This window comes from Choloepus didactylus, chromosome 14 (assembly GCF_015220235.1).
Source record: "Choloepus didactylus isolate mChoDid1 chromosome 14, mChoDid1.pri, whole genome shotgun sequence".
In the NCBI taxonomy this organism is placed as follows: domain Eukaryota; kingdom Metazoa; phylum Chordata; class Mammalia; order Pilosa; family Megalonychidae; genus Choloepus; species Choloepus didactylus.
The window spans coordinates 40,594,792-40,616,264 of record NC_051320.1 but is presented as its reverse complement, the minus strand read 5'-3'; the positions used below and the strand labels follow the sequence as shown (position 1 = coordinate 40,616,264).

The 21,473-nt window shown below is 34.9% G+C and overlaps 1 protein-coding gene across 8 annotated transcripts in view; it reads right to left on the bottom strand.

Moving 5' to 3' along the window:
• Nucleotides 1-21,473, bottom strand: part of RALYL (RALY RNA binding protein like) — a 727,077-nt gene that overhangs the window by 62,952 nt on the left and 642,652 nt on the right. For all 8 annotated transcript variants that reach the window (XM_037802772.1, XM_037802774.1, XM_037802768.1 and 5 more), the window contains 2 exons: nucleotides 13,746-13,793; nucleotides 2,446-2,609 (listed from right to left, as the gene is read on the bottom strand). In XM_037802772.1, the coding sequence (XP_037658700.1) occupies nucleotides 2,446-2,609; nucleotides 13,746-13,793 (212 nt within the window). The remainder of the gene's footprint in view (nucleotides 1-2,445; nucleotides 2,610-13,745; nucleotides 13,794-21,473) is intronic.

The window sequence follows — 21,473 nt, the reverse complement described above, 5'->3', positions numbered from 1 at the left end:
TGAGCACTCATGATTCTGGTTATGTTTGTCAGTTAATTTTATATAAATCTATTTTAGATCTATGTTTCACTTAACACAAATTCACAGTTTTTTGAATTGTGCTCTAAAAATATAGAATGATAGGAAACATGCATAGAATTGATCAATCTGCTGCCTTTCTATGCTAAGGATCTTATTAAAATTAACACATTTTAAGAATTAATATATCCACAAGAAGTTTTTAATAATTACTTTACCAGATGGTCTTTACAAAATATTTTTCTTCTATAACTTATTTTTTCTACCTATTATTTATCTATATCATCCCAGAGTAACAAAGATACTCTAGATGCATAGCTCCAAAGAATGACTGCTGCTTAAAAATAAATTACATTTCTTTCAAAGCATCTCTGTTTTATATTTAGTAGTCCAATTTTCAGACTTAGCCTTCTCTCAAGACTGTCACACTTGTCACACAAAAGATAAAGAAAGATAAGACCAAATTAAACCCCACGTAGGATCCACTACTGTATTTAAGGATAGATTTTTATATTACATGTAGTTGAGTGACAAACCATAGTACTACTTTGGATGATTTCTTCAAGTAGCTGACCTGGGCACTTTGCCTTTCTACAAACATCATTTCATTATTGTTTCTTTTTACTTTAGTAAACTAGTTTATTCCAATCTAAGAGAAAAAGTAACAAAATTTTCAATACTTAGAGATATTTGAGGAATAGAAACACAAACAAATTCTTTGTTGGAGTGACCCAACTTTTAAAAAATAAATTATATTAAATTAAATTATAAAATAAAATAAATTATGACTAACAAGGAACCTGGAAGAGCATCCACAAACAGATAAACCTCATAGTCCCTGAGAGGATATGGAGGCATGGGTTTACATTATTCACACATATGGGGTGGGGGAATTACTGAGGCTACAGCTTCTTGGAAAGAGCTTGTCTCCACTAGAACTCAGGGCAAAACATGATTCTTTCCATAACGTTTCCGATGGAGCTGACGTAAAAGGCGGTGAAGAATAGTCGACTGCATCTAGGTTTGAGAATTAGGAGACTGGCATGGGTTCTGGGTTCTGGTCTTGGGTCCCCAGGAACTTCACTGTTTACTCATCAATAAAATAAGTTAACAGAACTTCCTGTACTTGCCTTAAAAGGTTGGAACGCAGATTCAATTACCCAGAGTAAACACAAATTCCCTAGAATGGCCTATGTAGCTGTCTTAGAACTGGCCCTCCCTCTACCCCTCTCAGCTAATCTCCAGCTCTATTTTCCCTGATGGCTCTGGCTTCCTTGTTGTTCCTTGACTATCCCAATTTAAGGTCTTTGTACTGACCATTTCCTCTGACCAGGACAGCACTGCCCCAGAGAGCCCCAGGGAGAACTCTCACTCCCTTATTCCCTTTCAGGTCTGCTCAAATGACACCTCATCAGACATGCAGCCATAGATCATCCTACGAAAGACAGAGCTCCCCAAATTTTTCTATCCTTTCATTATGCTTTATTCTTTTACACAGCAATTTTTTTTTTGCCTAAAATCTCATATTTTAATTTGTTTGCTTATTGTCTGTCTCCTCTCTGCTAGAAAGTGAACTCAGGGAACGCAGGAAATTCTGCTATGCTTTTCTTAGGAATGATATGATATTCTAATAACAAATTACAATTCTGGATCAGTCTATATAAATTTTTTAAATTATTTTTTTATTAGAGAAGTTCTTGGTTTATAGAAAAACCATGCATAAAATACAGAGTTCCCTACCATATACCACCCTATTATTAATACCTTGCATTAGTGTGATACATTTGATACAATTGAGGAAAGAACATTTTTGTAACTGTACTGGTCTATTTAAAATTTTAGCAATATGCTTAGCTGGAAAGTTTCTATCTCTACTTTTTAGTAATCAATGTGAAATTATATAAAGGTTTAATTTTTGTTATGACACTCAATGTGTTTTCAGACACATAATCCTCAATGATTTATAATAATATGGTAAGTCATATTTTTAACATCTCTATCATATAGATTGCCTATCTTAATTATTTTGGTGTTGAAATATTCAAAATGTGTACTAATTTTGCATAATGTTTCTCTGACAAAATAGCATGTACACTCTCTTTTGAAGGGAAATTGTTTCTTCATTAAAAGCAACGTGTCACAGTTCAGGTCTTTAATACGTCACAAGCGAAGTGAGCCCAGAACGCGGTGTTAGTGCTCTCACCAAACACTTTCCAAATTACATGTTGGGGTTTCGTTAGTCCTCCTGTGTCTGTCTCTCCCACTGCAGTGTAGTGTGTTCGAAAGCAGAGATCATTTCTTGTTCATTTTGCTAATACTCTGCATACTCCATAATTATTTGGTTAATTTATTGAATATAAGCATTCATGCAATGATACTTACCCCTGTCTTTCTTCAAAGGGACATAAAATAAAGAACATCACTTACATTTAGAGCCTGATGAAGAGGACCCACTGACAGTCGATCTCGATCCCCCCTTCATGGAAAAGACGCCTTTCCCTCTGCGAGTCGTTGTTACAGCCACTCGGGGGCGCTTCAGGGGAATCACCGCCCGGGGGGGTGGAGGCACACGCCCGTGGTAGTCAAATAACCTTCGCAAAACACAAATGGTGCTGAGAGTTGGTTTGATGCTTACGTGTTCTACAAAGTGCCTGAAATCTTTGGGAGAATAGCCTGGTAGAACATTTCAGTGGATGATTATTGATTTATTTATTTTGTTGTTGTTCTCTAATATCAGACACAGGCATCTCATTGGCAGATTCATTTCTCATTCAAGAAAGAGGATGTTAGTCTACATTTTCTAGACATTACAATCTGACTTGCAATATGAACTCACCTGTAAGGTATGAATGAACAAGGAGCTCTGCTCCAATTCTACTCTGCAACTTGTTGACATCATGCTGACCTTTATTCTCAAGTATATTTCTTTGTTTAGATAAAGAGATTTACCCTTTTTAGGAACAGAAATATTTCCTTTATATACCAGACGTTTATTAGCACAATTTGGAAAGAGGGAAAAGATCATGCAGAATCGGGTGCAAAGCAAAGGAAATTATTGTCTGATCAGGAATAGGGCTTGAAAGGGGAATAAAAAAAGATTAGAAGACAGTCTAAAGGAAACAACTGTTGGAGACATTTTCTAGATGTGGAAATCGAGACGAGGTATTTGTATGTTAGCTACTGAAAATTTCTCTAACAAAAAATATCAATAAAACTCCTAAAAGCTTTTGCTAAAAAGTGAAAAGTGATATTCACCACAATCAGTTTTCATTAAACAATGAAAGGAATAAAATGAGTGTTTACTTATTTATATAAATATGCAATTAATAGATTCAAAAGCTTCATATTATTTACACTGGATCTATATTGCATAAACAACCACCTTTAAAGTGACTTAGGAACATAATTGGGATATACTGGGATATATTAACTCATTTATTTAGTAAAACTATTTGCCAGTGAAAACCAGATCTATAATTATGTTATCAACTATAAAGAAAATAGTGTTATTGACTTACAATTATGATTGTTACATATTTTATTGTGACATCAGTATACAGATTACATTTTGTAATTGCTTTAAAACAGTCAATAAAAATAATCCAGTATGAAAGTCAGAACTGAGAAAACTAGCATAGGAAGAAAATAATAAAACAATTTCTGTAATATGTTAAATCATAAAATTATAGCTTGTTTACACATACAGATGGAAATCTAAAAATCTCTTCTTTGGAATATATGAAATATGATTAAAGTTTCTACATATCCATTGAGAGACACCTAGAACTATTAAATTATGGAGAGAAAGTAACATAAAAACCACATTTAAAGCAGTACTCCTTAGTTCTAGGAAATCCTCCTACATTAGAGAGGTAAAATGTTCAAAAAGGATTTGGAAACATGCTGGGGGGAAACTAAGAGAAGTCTGAAGAGGAAAAGAAATGAAATGAGACAGAGTTACAGAGTTCAAGAGAGGTTCCATCCCCTGCGAATAAGCAAAGTCCATTAGAGCCGAAGAACTGCTAGCAAAGAACAGGTCATGGATGTGAATGCATTATAGTTTATTTTAAAGAGTGTAGGCAGGATGAGGCTGAAAAGGGTTATGAATATCATCCATACCACTAGGGGCTTGGAAATAAAAAGGGTCAACTAGATCTGCCCCTCATTTCAATCACAAAACAAGGCCTACATTACTTATTTATAAGACGAATTCACACAGCACCTTAAGTCAGTGAACCAAAATACAAAGGCACTTTGCAAGAGCTGCAACAACCAAAGCTATTGAGGGAGAAGAAAATATGGCAATTGACTGATCATCAAATGAGATTCTTCCAGCGTAGAAGTGGCTGCTTGAGATAAAAGGCAAGCTCTTTTAGAGGGACCATTTCCCCAGGCCACAAAAGTACAATCTAACAGGTTCATTAAATAAGCTAATCTATAAACTGGGTTAAGAAGATCTCTAAAGCACAAAATACATAATGGTGCAAGAATGCTATAATGAAAAGACAGGTCACGTAAAGCTACAGTAGTCATTCCCACCTCAATTACAGTGCAGTAATATTTTTTAGGGGACAGAAATGTTTATCAATATTTCTATTGCTGAAAGATTATAAAGCCTTGACAGTTGGCCTAGCCTGATCCTGTGTTCAGAAAAGAGTGGCATTTGCTCATTGTGTTTGTGAAGTAGCTAAAACTTTTAGTAACATTCTCAGTTTGTGTTGTGTTCTTTGCCGTAAATTGTTATGGAGAGGGGCCTTCACACTCTGAGTATTCTTATGAGTTGCTTCAAAAGGAGATGGCTCCTTTCTTACCAATAATCAGATAATGTTTTGCCAATTCTGCAACTCTGATGGGAAGATATGCAGTATCAGAACTTAAGCATTTAAAATGTGATATACACTTTACAAAACAAAACTAAAGAAAGGTATGCTTCCTTTACATGAGAGCATGATTTTTAACTTTTCAAAATTTAATGGGTTGGGGGAACTTCTTAATTTTCATTGGGTGCCCTTGAGTTTACCAGAAATAAAAGGGAGGAAGGCTGGATATTATCATAATGCAAAAAAATACAAGACAAGGTCAGGAGTGGGGCAGATTTTCTGGGATTACAGGATAGGGCGTAGAGCATAGGGAAATTGGTGAAACACCACCTGAGAAGGATGGGGTTTTTCATCAGAATTCAATACACAGGAAAGAAATTGGAAAATAGTATTGAGGCTAAAGAAATAGTCCATTAAAGATTACAGACTGATGATGAAGATTGCAGTACAACAGAATTAAGTGGAAACCCACATCTTAAAGGCAATAAAAAACTTAAAATTTCTTCTTTCCTTTTATTTTTTTCTGTTCCTTCCACTCATAGAATTATATTGCCTCTCCTTTTATTTAATGGTCCTACATTTTTCCTAATATTGCTTGGTAGAATCATTTTTTTTCCCCTAATACTTACTGGTCAAATAGATAATAGTTAATAATGAAGTCAAATACATAAGCCCTCTACTCCCCACCCTTTCCCCATGGTCTATTGTAAAATGACAACTCTAAAAGACCTACCTCACTTGTTAAATAAAATAAACGCAGTCAGATTTTAATAAAAGCAACATGTTGAGGAAATTTGAGGCTTTACTTTGGTTTATTTAATAAGCATTTCTACTTTTCATGTACCGTTTGGAATTTTGTTTGCTTTAAATAATTTCTGAAATATGTAATTTTATTGATTACAAAAGCTAAACACTGGTAAATAATTTAGCATTAATTTGCTTGGTAAAAATAGGCATCATATCTCTAGGAAAAATGAGGAAATGATTTCAAAACTTAAAAAAAAGGCAATTTCATGGCATATTAACACAGAAATGACTAATTTTCAATACTTGTTTTTATTCAAAGCTTGTTATTATTAAGATTTACCAATAATAATGTTTTGGAAAAATACAGGAAAAAAACACAACTCCCAATCCTACACCCCAAACCACTACAATCATCCTCTAATCTTTTTCTCTACAGGCATCCATATTTTTCACATAATCAAAAACATAATATATATATAGTCATGTATTCTGGCTATTGCACTTTAGTTTATATTAAAAACATTTCTTGAGGCTGCTAACTGGCCTTCCTAATGTTTATTTTAATAGCTGTGATGCATTTTCTCAAATATATACCAAATTCTAATAAATCATCACCTGATTGTTGGACTTTTTACCTGATGCCTATTTTTTGCTAGCAATTAATGTGATTTTAAAATCTAAGAAAAACGCTTTGAAAGTGTAAAATTTGTATAGTATTTTGTCATGGAATACTTTTTAAAATTCAATTTTATTGAGATATATTCACATACCATAGAATGATCTAAAGTGTACAATCAACTGTTCATAGTACCATCAGATAGTTGTGCATTCATCACCATAATTTTTAAACCTTTTCATTACTCCAAAAAAATAAAAATCAGAGTACAAATTAAAGTAAAAAATAACACTGCATAATTTCATGTGATTATTGTGTTTGAATAAACTGATCATACGAGTAAAATTATAAAGCATGTGTGCCAGGTTTGAATGTATTATGTCCCCCCAAACACCATTATCTTTGATGTAATCTTGTGGGGGCAGACCTATCAGTGTTAATTAGATTGTAATTCTTTGGGTGTTTCCATGGAGATGTGCCCCACCCAACTGTGGGTGATGACTCTGACTGGATAATTTCCATGGAGGTGTTAACCCCACCCATTCAGGGTGGGTCTAAATTAAATCACTGGAGCCATATAAATGAGCTGGCAAACAGAAGGGACTCAGTGCAGATGAGAGTGACATTCTGAAGACGAGCTAGAGCCAAAGGGGACACTTTGAAGAATGCACGGAAGCTGAGAGAGTAGCTGCAGATGAGAGACAGTTTGAAGATGGCCGTTGAAAGCAGACTTTTGCTTCGGAGAAGCTGAGAGAGGACAAATGCCCCAAGAGCAACTAAGAGTGACATTTTTGAGGAACAGAAGCCTAGAGAGGAACATCCTGGGAGAAAGCCATTTTGAAACCAGAACTTGGAGCAGATGCCAGCCGTGTGCCTTCCCAGCTAACAGAGGTTTTCCGGACACCATTGGCCATCTTCCAGTGAAGGTACCCGATTGTTGATGTGTTACCTTGGACACTTTATGGCCTTAAAACTGTAACTGTGTAACCAAATAAACCCCCTTTTATAAAAACCAATCCATTTCTGGTGTTTTGCATTCTGGCAGCATTAGCAAACTAGAACAGCGTGCTACAGAAAATATAGATTTTGTGCCAAATAAACACTTTTTCTTTGATCTCACATGGAAGTTGAAGTTTTAAAACATTGTCAATATTATTCTTTACCCTTTAGTCTGATTTACCTTATTCCTAACCCAGTCCATTTCATTCATATCTCTAATTGAAGTCTGATTTCTTTTTCAGCCTCTTTAATATTTGCTGTATAGGGGAATGCTGACATGCATAGCTGCTGAACTCTGGCTCTGAGTCTCACGTGTCACACAGATACACACAGATTATACATAAGGGCTCAGCATATCAGAATTTAGAAATAAACATTACAACTCAGGAATAGAGGTAACTGCTGTAAGAGCTTTCAATCAAGGAAACTTTACCATAACCTTGATAACCTATGCTCTCAGATTCAATTCTCAGAGTTTGTATGTTATAGCTAGTCTGTATTAGTGAGGCATTATAATGTTGGTCTTTTCATTTCTGGTTCATTTCACTCATCATTCCATCCTCAATGTCCATTCACCTCACAATTTCATTCCTTCTTGCAGCTGCTCAGTAATTCAATGTTTGTATACACCACAGTTAGCCACTCAGTTCATCAGTTGATGTACCCTTAGGCCACCTCCATCGATTGTGAATTGTGAATACTGCTGCCATAAATACCAGTATGTTTCCAAATACTTAGTTTTCATTTTAAATAGTGAAGTCAAGAATTGGTAATTTACCTGTTGTTGTTTTTTTCCCTAAATTTCCTTCCTGAAAATAGTTCATTTTCCCCACTCTAAACTCATGAATCTCTATGTGGTTAATGTTAAGTAAAATATGAGAAAAAGTTCAGGGTTTTGTTCTCAATGGGGACTTTTAGTAGAATGTATGAAGCTATCAATAACCCAAAGATCATGGAAGATATTGCTCTGTGTCTTGATTCAAACTCCAGCCCTCTTTTTCAGCATGTTTAACTTCTGACAGACATATAGTTCAATGCCACATTAAGGTCCCCTTATTTGAATACATTTGAAATCCACATGAATGATTTAGTCTGTAGTCTAACAATCTGTTTTCTATACTGTAGTCTAGTAATCTGTTTCCTATACTGTTTGAACCACTCAAAATTCATAAAATCTATCTATAATTTTTCAACCCCTGCTTCAAAAGTAAGCTTTTGGTTATAATTGAATCAGAAAATAATTTAAAAAGGCGCACTTCACCTGAGACCAGTGAATGGATAAAATGGATAATTTTTTGTCCTAATACTTTTCCAAGATTTTCAGTGAAGTTTTTCCCTTGGATAGTGTGTAAATTCTACTTGAACATACTTTTAAAGGCAAGTTGGTTGAAATCCTGAAAGATATTTTTTTGCAATATTTTGACCTTAATATCATCTTTATATTTTGCCCAACTTTTGTACCCACTACATTTTGTATAATACTTTTTGTAATTAAAATGTTAATATATTTAAATGGACATTGTGAGGTTATAAATCAGTAAAATGGTTTCCATATTTAATTCTTATAATTATGGAAGACTGGTATTATTAAGCCATTCTGTCCATGAAGAAAACTGGCAAAAAGAGATGCGGTGACTTGCCCAAGTTTAAGCAGTCAACACGTACATCTAGAGCTGAAACTCATGTCTTCTGACTCTAAATCATGACCTTTGCCAATTGTACCATTTGTTATTTCCAAACATTTTAAGTGGAATAGTATTATACCAGATTTTAATTTAAATTTGCATAAAGAAACAGACATGTTTTCCCCATATTCATGAATATATACTGTGCTCTATAATCAGTGGTCTGAAATAGCTGAAACTTAGAGCTTTTTCATTAACTGCAATACCAGTGACTCCTCTTCTGTTAATTAATATGAGGTCAAAATTGCTCCAGATTTGAACAACACCCACTTTAAATCATTTAAAAGATATATGTTTTCTATATGGCAAATCACCTCTGGCATTTCTTTCTCTCTAACAAAAGTTTACTCATCACTGGATGTTGCGCCATTCCTGATACTGCTGAAAAAAGGTTGGATTGAAACTACTAATATCTCAGAAATTGAAAACATTTCCTGGAGGATCCAATATCATTTTAGGCATACACCATCCTTTACTTCAGTTGGAAGAGTATATTTACGTTTAGTTTTAATAATACATGACCCTTTAAAAGGAAATGCCACTGGATGTAAATAATTGGGAAATGCTTTGTTTAATATAAAAAGATAAAAATTTAGAATCACTCAAGTTTACATTTTTTAGTGATACTCTTCCTGATCCCGAGCCCATCAATGGACAATTAGTCTTTGGAAGAGTTACTGCTAGACCAATGTATCAAAACAATCACAATAAGATGGAACTTCATGTAAAGAAATTTTGTAAGCTAAAAACATCTGAGGGTTGAAAACCCCTGATCACATTAAATCATGAAAACTGGCAAAAAGAGGATAACCGGCTGTGTGCCAGGTATTGAGCTAGTGTCTCTCAGACCCACCCTTTGCCACTGCCGGGGCTGGGACTCTGCAAACCACGCTTCTGCCAGGCCAGGCCAGCTGGCTCCCTGCTGGATGCAGCCAATAAAAGATGACAGTAAGAGAGAAAGAGAGGAGGAAAAGAGAGGAAGGGAGGAAGGGAGACAGGGAAGGAAAGAGGGAGAGAGGGAGGCAGCAGCAACTCATTCCAGAAACAGCAGCTGAATCCAGTTTCAGGATTTGCAAACACTTGCAGAATAGCTTCTTCACACACCCTTAAAGACCCCAGCACCAGCCAGCAGTGCCCCCTCCTCAGATGGTTTCCAGCTTATGGGGTCCCCACTGGACTCAGGTGCAGCAGAACCAGCATCAGCTGAACAGAACATAGTTTTAGTTCTGCAAGGCTGTTTTAATACTTTCAACCTCTTCTCTTTGTTTCCCCAGTCCTAGAGGTGGTAGCTGCTTCCTGCAGTTGCTAACTCAGTTTTGCTATAGTGTTTTCTTTTTGCATTTTCGATTACTTAATACCTAGTTAGCACGTTGTTATATTCAATTATCCCTGTTAAATCTAACTGGTGTGGTTTTTGCTTTCCTCATTGATACAAAGTTTAAACAAAGCAGCATTGGGTAAACAAAACAGCCGAATGCTCCCTCTATACAGGTCAGAGTGTTCAGCTATAGCTGGAAAGCTCTGGGAAGCAGAAGGGAAAACAATAAAAACAGAAAAATCCAGAGGTGCCACAATGAAGCGTCTGTTATAAAAGGAAAACTCACTATGCAGTTTTTTTTTTCATCATATGGATATTCATTACTATATGGATATCATTCTATGAAGCAAACTCACCATCATTGTTAGTGGTTACTGTTAACTGTTATTAGTAGCTAACATTGACTAAGCTTTATAGAATATCAGGTATAATGCTGATCACTATACAGATGTTACTTCCTTTAATCCTCAGAACAATCTTTTGAGGTAGGAATTATTTTCATGCTCACCTTACAGATGAGGTAACCAGTTTTGTGAGATTAAATAAATTGCCCAAATTTGCACCACTAGTAAAAAAGAAAATAGAGTAATTTAAGAGGAATTACTGTGGATAAGACTGTTAGTGGTGACTCTGGAAGCTATTTATCTTGTCCAACCTCTCTATTCTGTTTTCCGCTCATGGGATTCTGTGTTCAAAGGGAACTCCTAATTATATTCTCTGGTGGCTGATGATATGCCTTCCTTAGTCAAGTGCAAACAAATGGAAAAGAAATTAATGGGAGCACAGACTGCTCAGACAGTCTGTTAGTAATACAACCACACTGATCTATTGCACACTTAAAAGCCAAACAGATTTTATGTAAGAATTTTAAACACTCTTAAAAGTTGTTCAGAGTTAGCATTTTGCATAGTATAGAGTTCTCTGAAAACTTCAGGCTCTATAAATAGTTGACTGATTAAAGCTTTTGCTTTTCTGGAGGTAATGTATATCTATGCATCTATTGATTACTTATAGGGTTCTATCAGTTGAATCATTTTATTGATGCATAATTTATAGACAGTAAAATGCATACCTCAGCTTTCTTTTAAAGATGAGGAAACTGAAAACCTGACTTGCCCAATTTTACGCAGTGACCAGAACTTCGGTCTCCTGCCTTCTAGAGCTAAACTCCATTTTAGGAAGAAATTCTTTAAATATGGAAGGAAGTCATGTGATATAGAGCAGTTAAGAGAAGATTACAAACGTAAAAACAGTTTCACCCTGACAAACTATAAAAAAATGTATATTAATTGAAAATTTTATTTATAGTAATTAGGATAGGGTATTGTACCCTAATAAAAGAGCTATAGCAGAAAACAACTTTTAAAATAGTCAAAAACTGAAATTTTCAAATAGCATAATGACTGTCTAAATGTTGTATTTTCTTAAGAATGAATGGGGTAATTACAATGCTATCAGTCTTCACAGTGCTTTTAGAATTATTTATTACAAGTTATTTAGTATATAAAATAAAATTTGTATTTTTTAGAAATTACAAAAACAATTTTAAAAATTATTCTTAAACAATCATATTTGGTTATAAAGGAATAACTAGTGAAAGAACTTGCTTAAAATTCAGTAGTTTGGATATAGTGGCATAAGTACGATTGTGCATCTAATGCCATGTAGGTGCTTGTTTCTCTTTATTTAAAGTCATAGACTCTAAGTGTTATTGCTCCCCCTCTGTTTTGCATATTAACAGAGGCTAAATGCATACCTGGGTTATGACTGTAGTTCTGTCATTAACTGTTTGACCTTGGGAAAATCACAATCTCACAAAATCTAAGGAGGTGAATTAATAACACAAATTCAATAGCCATTATGTGTGAGGCTTAATGGTAGACCCCAAAGATACAACAATAATGAAAACTGAGCATCGTTGCTGCCTTTATGGAGGAAGGAAGGGAGCTGTGAATCAAATATTGTTATTATATTGCAGAAAAAATATAGCAATACAGATTAAAAGTGCTGTGAAGGAATAGTACTGGGTGCTGAGAGGCAAACAGAAGACCCAAATTTAGTCTGAGAGTGGTGCTCAGGCTACCATCTGAAGGACGAAGTCAAGTTGACTAGTTGGTGGGGGAACGTATGAGGAGAGAGGGCAACACAGAGAAACATCCTGAGGCAGGAAAGGGCATCTTGTGCTTGTGGACTTTCATAAAGTCCAAACTTTGCGGCTAGCTCTTAAATCCATAAACCACTACATAAATAACAGACATGCATCATGATCAGTGACCAATCATGGCACTTTTTTCAAAGTCTATCAGTGAATGGTTACTGTGTATCTGTTATTTAATTGACACACAGAGAGCAAAGTGTATAGTTGTATTGCTGTCTTGCCTTCCAATGATAAATCTATATGGCACTTTCCAAAAATGGATAATCAAAAGAGGGAATTGATCAATAAAGATGAAAGTGCAACAATGAATCAAAAGGGATAATGCTGGAAGTGAAATGTGAATCAAATATAAATGGAATTACAGAAGAAACAGCAGACCATGGGGATGATGACACTGCTGCCATTTGAGACATTCTAGATGTGCAGCTAGAGTAGCTTACTGAAAGCCAGCTTATTGACATAAATGAGAAAAGTGGTTGTAATGAAAAAGGTGAAGATGTCCCAGAGGAAGTGGCATCAGTAAAGAAATTACACTTTGAAGGAACTCCTGGCAATATTTCATGACATCAATAACATGTGGAAGCTGGTTAAAACTTAGAAAGGAGGATGACAATTCAACATGGCATAGAAAAGATGCATGCTCCATATGGTAAGTTATATGAGAAGAAAAAGGCAAGTACTGTTCAAACTACTTTTGATAAGATTTTTTCTTACAGAGAAATAAAGCACATTAATTATCAACATTTCTAAAGTTTTAAATTATATTGTATTAAATATTAGTTTTAATATATATTATATTTCCCTCTAAATTTATAACTGACAGTAAGAGTTTTAAATATTTTGAGAAAAAAATTTAAAGGTCATGGAACAATTGTATTTTTCCCACTGATTATGACATCACTTTGCATAGTTTCAGCTTGTGTGATCACTTTTATGGTCCCACACTACTATTCAAAGCAAAGACTGTAAGTTTTACTGACTCTACTCAACATACGATTTTCAAAGTGTTATGTGAAAGCAGATATATTTCAGACGGTTGGAGTCATTTCCTGAGTTTACAAACTCTCAATCTTGAAGAATTCTAAGACAACAATAGACCTGGAAATAATATTAGTTAATTAAATCTTCAGAATATTATCCAAATATTAGAAACCAAATTTTATGCTTAAGTACCTCCAAATTTCTAAAAGTCCAAGACCCATTATACTTGAATAAGTATAATGAAAACAGGAAAATCTGTCTATATTGTATTTTATTTTGACTTAGTAAAGTGTTTTCTTTAAATATTTTAAACATACCAGTCAAGAACATCTGTGAATGAAACATAAAATAGTTAAAAGATCATTCAAATTAAAGGGAAACAAGGATGAAAAACTTCACCTACCGATTGTAGAAATCATCTCTGTAGTAATCATAGTCAAAGACATAACCACTAAGGATGGAAACAAAAAAATTAGTTGGCATTTGTTTGAAACACATTAATTTTGGTATTAATTTATGATGTTATAGAAAGAAAATTGTATCACTTCTCAAATACTAATTTTACAATGTAACTATGCATCCAAAGGGCTTCATAAGATAATGTCCAATATGACAGTTACATCAAACTTTTATTATATGCTTGACAATGTAGAGACTGATAATGGTTTGTGTGATTGAGAATGGAAGGTGACTAGCAAAATAAATTTATTTTTAACACTTGTAATTAAATATGAATGAAGACCATTATTTTTTCCCAAACAAAATATAATATAGTTCTTCCATTTCCTAAGGTACATACAATGAGGCCAAACAATGACCAAAAGGTATTGAAATAGGGTAAATACAAGGGTTTAATGACCTATTCATAATAGGAATGGTCAACAAAAATGTGGTTTCCTCAGAAATTCAGAATTTCTTTTATGCTGATTCAATACTCTAAACATAGAAAAATTAAAACAAAATAACTTGGCTGAGTCTTACCAACAATAACTTAATATTTTGTTATTTAAATAAGAATTAATAATATATTTTAGTGGTAAGATTATCATGACTAAGCTCCCTAAAGGAATATATAATAAAACTTGCCTCCTTCTACTTGCATAGTTGTTTGGGTCTATGAAGCCCTCTGTTTGCATCATTTCCTTTCAATTTTAGCCCCCCAAAGAACTCTGTGTGATAGCATAACTAGAAGAAACTAATGTGCAGAGTCTTGCCCAAGCTGGTATCACTAGTAAAGTGATGGAGCTGAGACTTGAGAAAAAGTCTGCTGAATCCACCCTACAACACCATGCAACATTCTACAAACTGGGGAAAACCTTAATCATACTTACAGAGTGGCGAAGTGCCCGGGGAAGCACCCTAGCCTATTAGACAGTTTTAATTCTGGGCCCAACACTGCCTAATGGAAAATCACATTATGACATGCGTTTTCTTTGAGCTCAAGTTCTGAAATGTAAAGTGGGGACCCACTCCATGTGCACTTGGGATGGCGGAGCAGTTTCTGGCCTGAGCAGCAGTGCACAGCACATGCGAACCAAAGAGGGAAATGAGACCATTGCCCAGACTGAGAGTAAAAGTAACCACTTCTGTCTGACAGTCATAGATGATTAAAGTAGGGTGTGCTATGCTTTAGTTTATATTGCTGGTGTAGACACAGCTAGGACATTGAGTTTAGGGATTTTAAAGACAACCTTTTGGCCACTACCAAACCCTAACATATAATTTCATCTCAAAACCTTCCTCATACAGCAGTACATGTGCTTCTTTCATTGTGATTCACTTACTGCTTGGGTCACCAAGAAATGGTGAAACCTGGTAAATACTTCAGTTTGGATGTTTCAAGTTGAGAGCCATTCTACTCTTATATTGGTCATTGGTCATAATCATTGCATCTTATGTTTAGTAACCTGTAAGAATATATTGGTAGTATACAAATGTACCTATAATGGCATTCATGTTTGGAGAGGTTTTCAAGAGCCAAAGCAAAGAAAAAAATGATGATGGAAACAGTATATCACTTTAAGAAGTTTTTTTTAGACTTTGTTTATAAAACATAGTATCTTAGTAAGGAAAATTTCTAGTTATTAAAACCCTGTTCTGGGTGATTTTACATGCATAATATCATTGATTCTTAACAACATCCTATAAAATGTACAGTATAATCCCAATTTTACTATTTTACAGTTTTTTTTTAATAATCCCAACACTGAGGTCTAGAGATGTTAAATACCCAAGATAACACAAGTATGTATTACAGTAAAGCATAGTAATTCATACACTCATTCATTAAAATTTGATTAAGGATGTGTGTCAGGGACTGTACTAGGCACTGAGGTATAGTAAACAAAACTGGCTCCTTTTTCCTCAAGAACATTACAGTCTAGTGAGGGAAGCAGAAAATAAGCTAATAAGCAAATCACACATGATTATAAAACAGGAAATACTGAGAAGGAAATGAATGACATTTAAAAACAACAAGAACAAAACAGGTGGGAGAACTAAGTAGAGATTTGGTCAGGGCTGGACTCTCTGAAGAGGTGACATTTAACCGGAAACCTGAAGGATGAAAAGACCCCAAGCAAGAGCCAGGGGAAAAAAGAGACAGCAGAGAGAACAGCAAGCACAAAGGCACAAGTCAGGGAAGACCTTGATAGATTTATTGAAGTAAGGTCAGGTCTACTGCTATCACTCAGACAAAAAATAAGCATCCTAGGCTATACTGGTGGAAGGCAAGACGGAAATGTGTAGACAGATTCAAGACATATTTTGGAGGTAGACCCAATATAATTTATTGTTTACAGTTTGAGAATTTGGGAAAATTGTGTTATCCTTTGCTGAGCTGGAGATGATTGGGAGGAAGAGGTTCCCAAGGAAAATCATGAGATTGATTTTGGACATAAGAGCATTAGGATTCTTGTGATAAAGTTAAGAAATGCTTTCAGTAGGTAACCAGATACTACTTAAGTCCAAACAGAGGGCTTGCTGGGGAAGTAAGTCTACACAAATGCCATCAGAAAGGTGAAACCTTCCTTGGGAGTAAGTGGAGAGAGAGAGGGAAAGTGGAGGCCTGGTCCTAATTTAGAGGTCAAGGAAGATGGAGCAGGAGTTAGCAAGATAAGTCACATCTGTATAGGAGAAAAAGCTTGAAATCAGATAGCTCCAAAAGCAGACCCCTGCTTGCCACTTCCTATATATAGAATTGAACATTCTATTTAATGTTTCTAAACTTTATCTGCAAAATGAGATTGTATCAGGAACTACCAAGCCCAGCTTCTAGCACACTGTAATCACTCAATGGATGTTTTTAGCAACTGTCACAGAGCTGAGGCTTAAACACAGGGTTACCCGAATCTGAAATCTGTGATTTTTCTTGTCATGTTTGCCTAGGCATTTGTTAGTTTAAATAATCTTAAGGTGTTAATATATGTAATTTTATTTTTCCTGAAGCATTAAAGAGAGCAGTGTTAAGGTTTCTCAAGTGATGAGAGCATTTAAGACATGTAACTTCATCATAATTCCAAGCATCCTACTATAGATTTTTGCTTCCCAGTTTCATTTTCCTGGCAGTGTCTAGCAATCAGGAACTTAATAATGGCAATCATAATGATAACTGCAATAAAATACTTGAGCAGTTACTAAATACTAATACACAAATTTGAGCCTTTGCTATGTACCAGACACAATGCAAGATTAGGTGCATTATATAGCTATTGATTCATGAAGCAATAAATGTTGAATATCCATTCTATAAAATGAAAATTCTCAGTATTTTCAGAGGTAGTCAAATAGACTCAGAGAAAGAACATGTGACTAAATTGTGTTTAGAACTAGTATTTTTATGAGACTCTTGTTTTTATATTATAACTTCTGACAACACAGTTTATTCACAAGAAGAAAATATGGCACACTAAATAATTAATAAGTGTGTTATTAATGTGGATGACAGTGATTATTCCATGCATATGGCTATACTTTTAGGAAATATTTCAATAATTTAGCACTCTTTGGGAAATTTAAAAATGCATGAGAAAAAATTATTTTGTTTTTCTCAGTTGTGGCTTAAATTATCTTTTTCACCCTATTTATTTTTTATTCAATTTTGTCTTCTAAGACATATTTACAAGAACAAGTTATAGCTAAGTATCCTGAATTAAACCCCAAGTTCCCGTCCCTTCCACCATGAACCCAATTTTACCTGTCAAATTTAAAAATGAAATGAAAGGCACAAACACACATCTTGGTAGTCATGACAAGCCTGACTTGTCTTACCGGTTTGGGCTTTTTAGAACAAACACCATGGCAGTGGTTAGCTCAGATCAGAAGCTGTAAAATCAAGCTGGATTTCCAAGGAAGAGGAAGAAATTCAAAGAGGTAAAAAGAGATCACTGCAGGGCAAGCCTGATTCATGTAAGTTATGCTTTCCCCAGTGTTCCTGCTTTCCTCCTCAAGCCTTTGCCTTTTATTTTTTCTCTCCCATATTCTATTTCTTCCAATTAAATTCCTTCTTTTCCTTTCTTTGCAAAGTGCTCTTTGAAATTAGATGCCAAAAGATAGAACTGTCAGGAGTCTCATTTGGGTTTAAAAGGTATTTTATGTACGTATAAAATCCCAGAATTTTATTGCAAGGAAAAGCTCATCTTTCCGTTAAGAAAGATCCCAAAGCCTCCTTGTAAACCGTGAGAGTGGTGCTGCTATGCTTATGGGCCAATCCACTTTGGCTTTTAAGAGAGGAAACTCTGTAAGTATTTCATTGCAGTGGGTTTCGTATGAGATTCTGGTTCTCAGGCTACTGGGAACAAAATGACAATAAATTAGATGTTTAGGGTACCATCCACCAAAAAACTAATCCAGGTCATGTCAAGGTTTTTGTTGTTAGGGGATATGGTCAGTGTGGTCCCTGGCAGGGACTCTTCTTTGTAAAAAAGCGATATGGTAGTGTTGAATATTTAGTACCAATATATGTATTATATTTTTGTATTTTTATAACTAGCAAACTTTTACTACTTTTATTCTACTTGTCAATGTACCATATTCTAAATGAATAGAAGCCCTCAAATCTTAGCTCTCAAATCTTAATGGGAAAACAGAATCTCTAAAGTAATTGTTTAGAGTCATACACCCACACTCCTTCTTTTATTACTGAAGACTGAATGAGGCCCAAGTAACTTTCCTGGAATTTCATTTAAACTTCTTCATTTATATATGAAGAAATCACAACTCATTGGGTTTTAAAATACATGTGATCAATTTTATCTAATCCATTTGAATTCATAAAACCAGGTTCATATGATTAAACTAATATACAAAAGTATTTCTTTTTTAGTTTCTTTCATAGAACTTCATTAAAATGTAACCTGAAGAGCATTAATAAACTCCCTAGCACAAAGAGAGAGCATATTAATGGTTTCTTAGCAGACACTGTGCCAATAATAACTACTAATGGAGCCTTGTCAATTACTGTATCTGACTCTCTAAATTAAATTGAATAATCAATTATTGAGTACTTATTGCAAGTCAGGACAGTACTGGGAATTGTGGATTACAGTATCAGCAGAACACAATTTCTGCCCTCAAGGAATCTAAGTATAAGGGATTTAGGCAAATACAAATATGACCATAATTCAAAGCAGAACTTGATAAATGCCAAAATAGAAACAAAACTCCAATGAGAGCTTATAGGCAGAAGAAATAGAATGTGGTGGGTGGGACCCAGGGATCAAACAAGGCTTCAGGAAAGAGACGGTATTTGAATTGGATCTTGTAGGAAAGCTAGGGATTTGACAAGTGAACATGCAAAAGGTAGGTCCTTTTAGGTGGTCAAGAATTGATGGTAGAAAAAATGTGGACAAGGATGGAGGACAGTGCTTTATGAAGATTATTTTCTCTTTAGCATAACTTTTCTTGAGAATACACATGGTTAGTTCTGGAAATAAAGAATGCAGAAGATATCATGTAGGCTAACTGGCTGAATTCCCAGAGCACACTTCCCCATGGTTAAGGGTACTCGTGAAATCAGAAGCATGCTGAGAGGTACTTACAGGGCACTGATTATAACTTGTGATAAAATTTTGGTGTAGCTTTCCAACTGTCAGAATATCTACAGTTGACCAAATTTGTAAATTTTGCTAAAACAATTTGTAGACAAAAATCTGTCCATTTTTACTTAAGGGAATATAAATCTGTAAATTTATATTGGAGTGTGTGTGTAGTGGATAACACCCACGCATATATTCGGGATTCAAAAGTGAAATAAGCTACATAGTCTATTATAGAATTTCATTGACGAAATAGTTGATTAACTCCAGAGGGTCTTTAGAATAGGGTCAGGAGGCCCTTGGGAACTAAGAAAATTATGACACATTTGTAGAGTTTCTGACTAATTGTGGCTCAGGATCTGGAAGCTTAGGAAGAGAATGTGGCTAAGAAGTTCAAAAGATTAAAATGATCCACCCAAATCCTTTAAGAGTTCTGGTCTTTTACTTGGTGAGTCAAGTGTACTGTATACACATTTAAACGATGAATACTCTAATTGAAGGATCAGTGATAGGACATTTGAAAAGTGAATTCAGGAAACAAGAGAGAAGAAGAGGAAAAAAAAGAGAATTATTTTTCTCTCTTCTGGTTAAGTTAATACAGGGATTCTGCTTTTGGAAGTATCACCTTGAATGGGGTATTCTGTTACCCTTCTGTATGCCATTTCCTGCTAGGAAAGATGTTTACACAGAATTCCACAATTGTCTTTAGTTCTCACCTCTGTCTTATGGCCTAGAAAAACTATATATATTTATATAATTTTTTTTTTTAGTTCATGATTACTCTATAAAGCTGCAACGAGGATGAAGATTTCTTTTTTCACAAAGAGCATAACACACCTGGTAAGAGCATTACAAAAGCAAGAGCAGGAAAAGCAAATATCCATGCATGTTGATGGCCTGGCACTGGGATATACACTTTTGCCTTTAACTGAGAAATAGTCTCCAAACTGGTATTCCTGTCACAAGAATCTCCACATCTCCCACGTGTCTTACATGCTGCTAATAGTTTAAAAGTATTCCCTCTTACAAATTGTCAACATTAAAAATTAACAACTCCAAATAATAAAAGCCTTCAATTATTCCCATGACCTACAAGGAAGTTTTCAAATTTTCATACCCCAAAATGTAGATCCTTCTTCAGACCTTCTCTCTCACTCTTCATTCATTCATTCTTTTAATCTTTCAGCATTTCCCAGCACCTATTCTGAGTCTGATACTGCTCTGGCAGAGAAAAGCTCCTTAATGTCAGGGAATAAAATTCTTATATCTTTACATAATATTTTTGTGTTAGCCTAACTAGCTGTGCATTAGAAAGTTTCCTTTTCTGGGTCTTTGCCCAATCTCCCCATCCTTCAACATATGCTGTATCTTCTTTCTGCTACAAACAAATCCATTCTTTAATGCCTGGCTCAAGCCCTGCATCCTTCCTAATTATAAAGTTCGTTGAGTTAGACCAAATTCCATTTTCTGGGCTATTCCTTGATTATAGCCCTTTTGTATTTACATCTGACTCATACTTGTCAGCTCTCTGCCTGTCTTGTCACTTAGCTAAACTACATAGATTTATTTCTGTTAGCTTTTCCCCTCACAGCCAATCTTCCCATTCCATTAATCATTCCTGTCTTCACTCTTTGGAGTTAATCTAATTTGTCTGAATATCTTGCCACTGAAGTTTTCAGAGTAAAATATTCCAGGAGGACTCATGTCAAAATCTTGTAGAGAATTATCCACCTCTTCGTTCTAACTGAATTTAATAATGAATGTGCATACTGCTATCTAAGTATGTTATGTTGTAATTGACCATTTATGAGTCTGTCTCACTAGATTGTGAGCTCTGAAAAGTCAGGGTGTTTGTAGCCACCCAGTAGATATTTCTTGAATTGAATGCTATATTTACATAGATTTCTGCTATTTATGACTTTTTGAAGGAAAATAAATGTTTGTCCTGGAATTTTTGAACACTTAAGTATCAATATTAATGTTTAAATCATTGCAGTTGTCATGCTGGGTTAGATTCTTCTGCCATCTATCAATTTATTGCCCCTCAACTCTAACACCACTCTTCTTTGCCTCTACATTGAGATAATAGAGCTGGA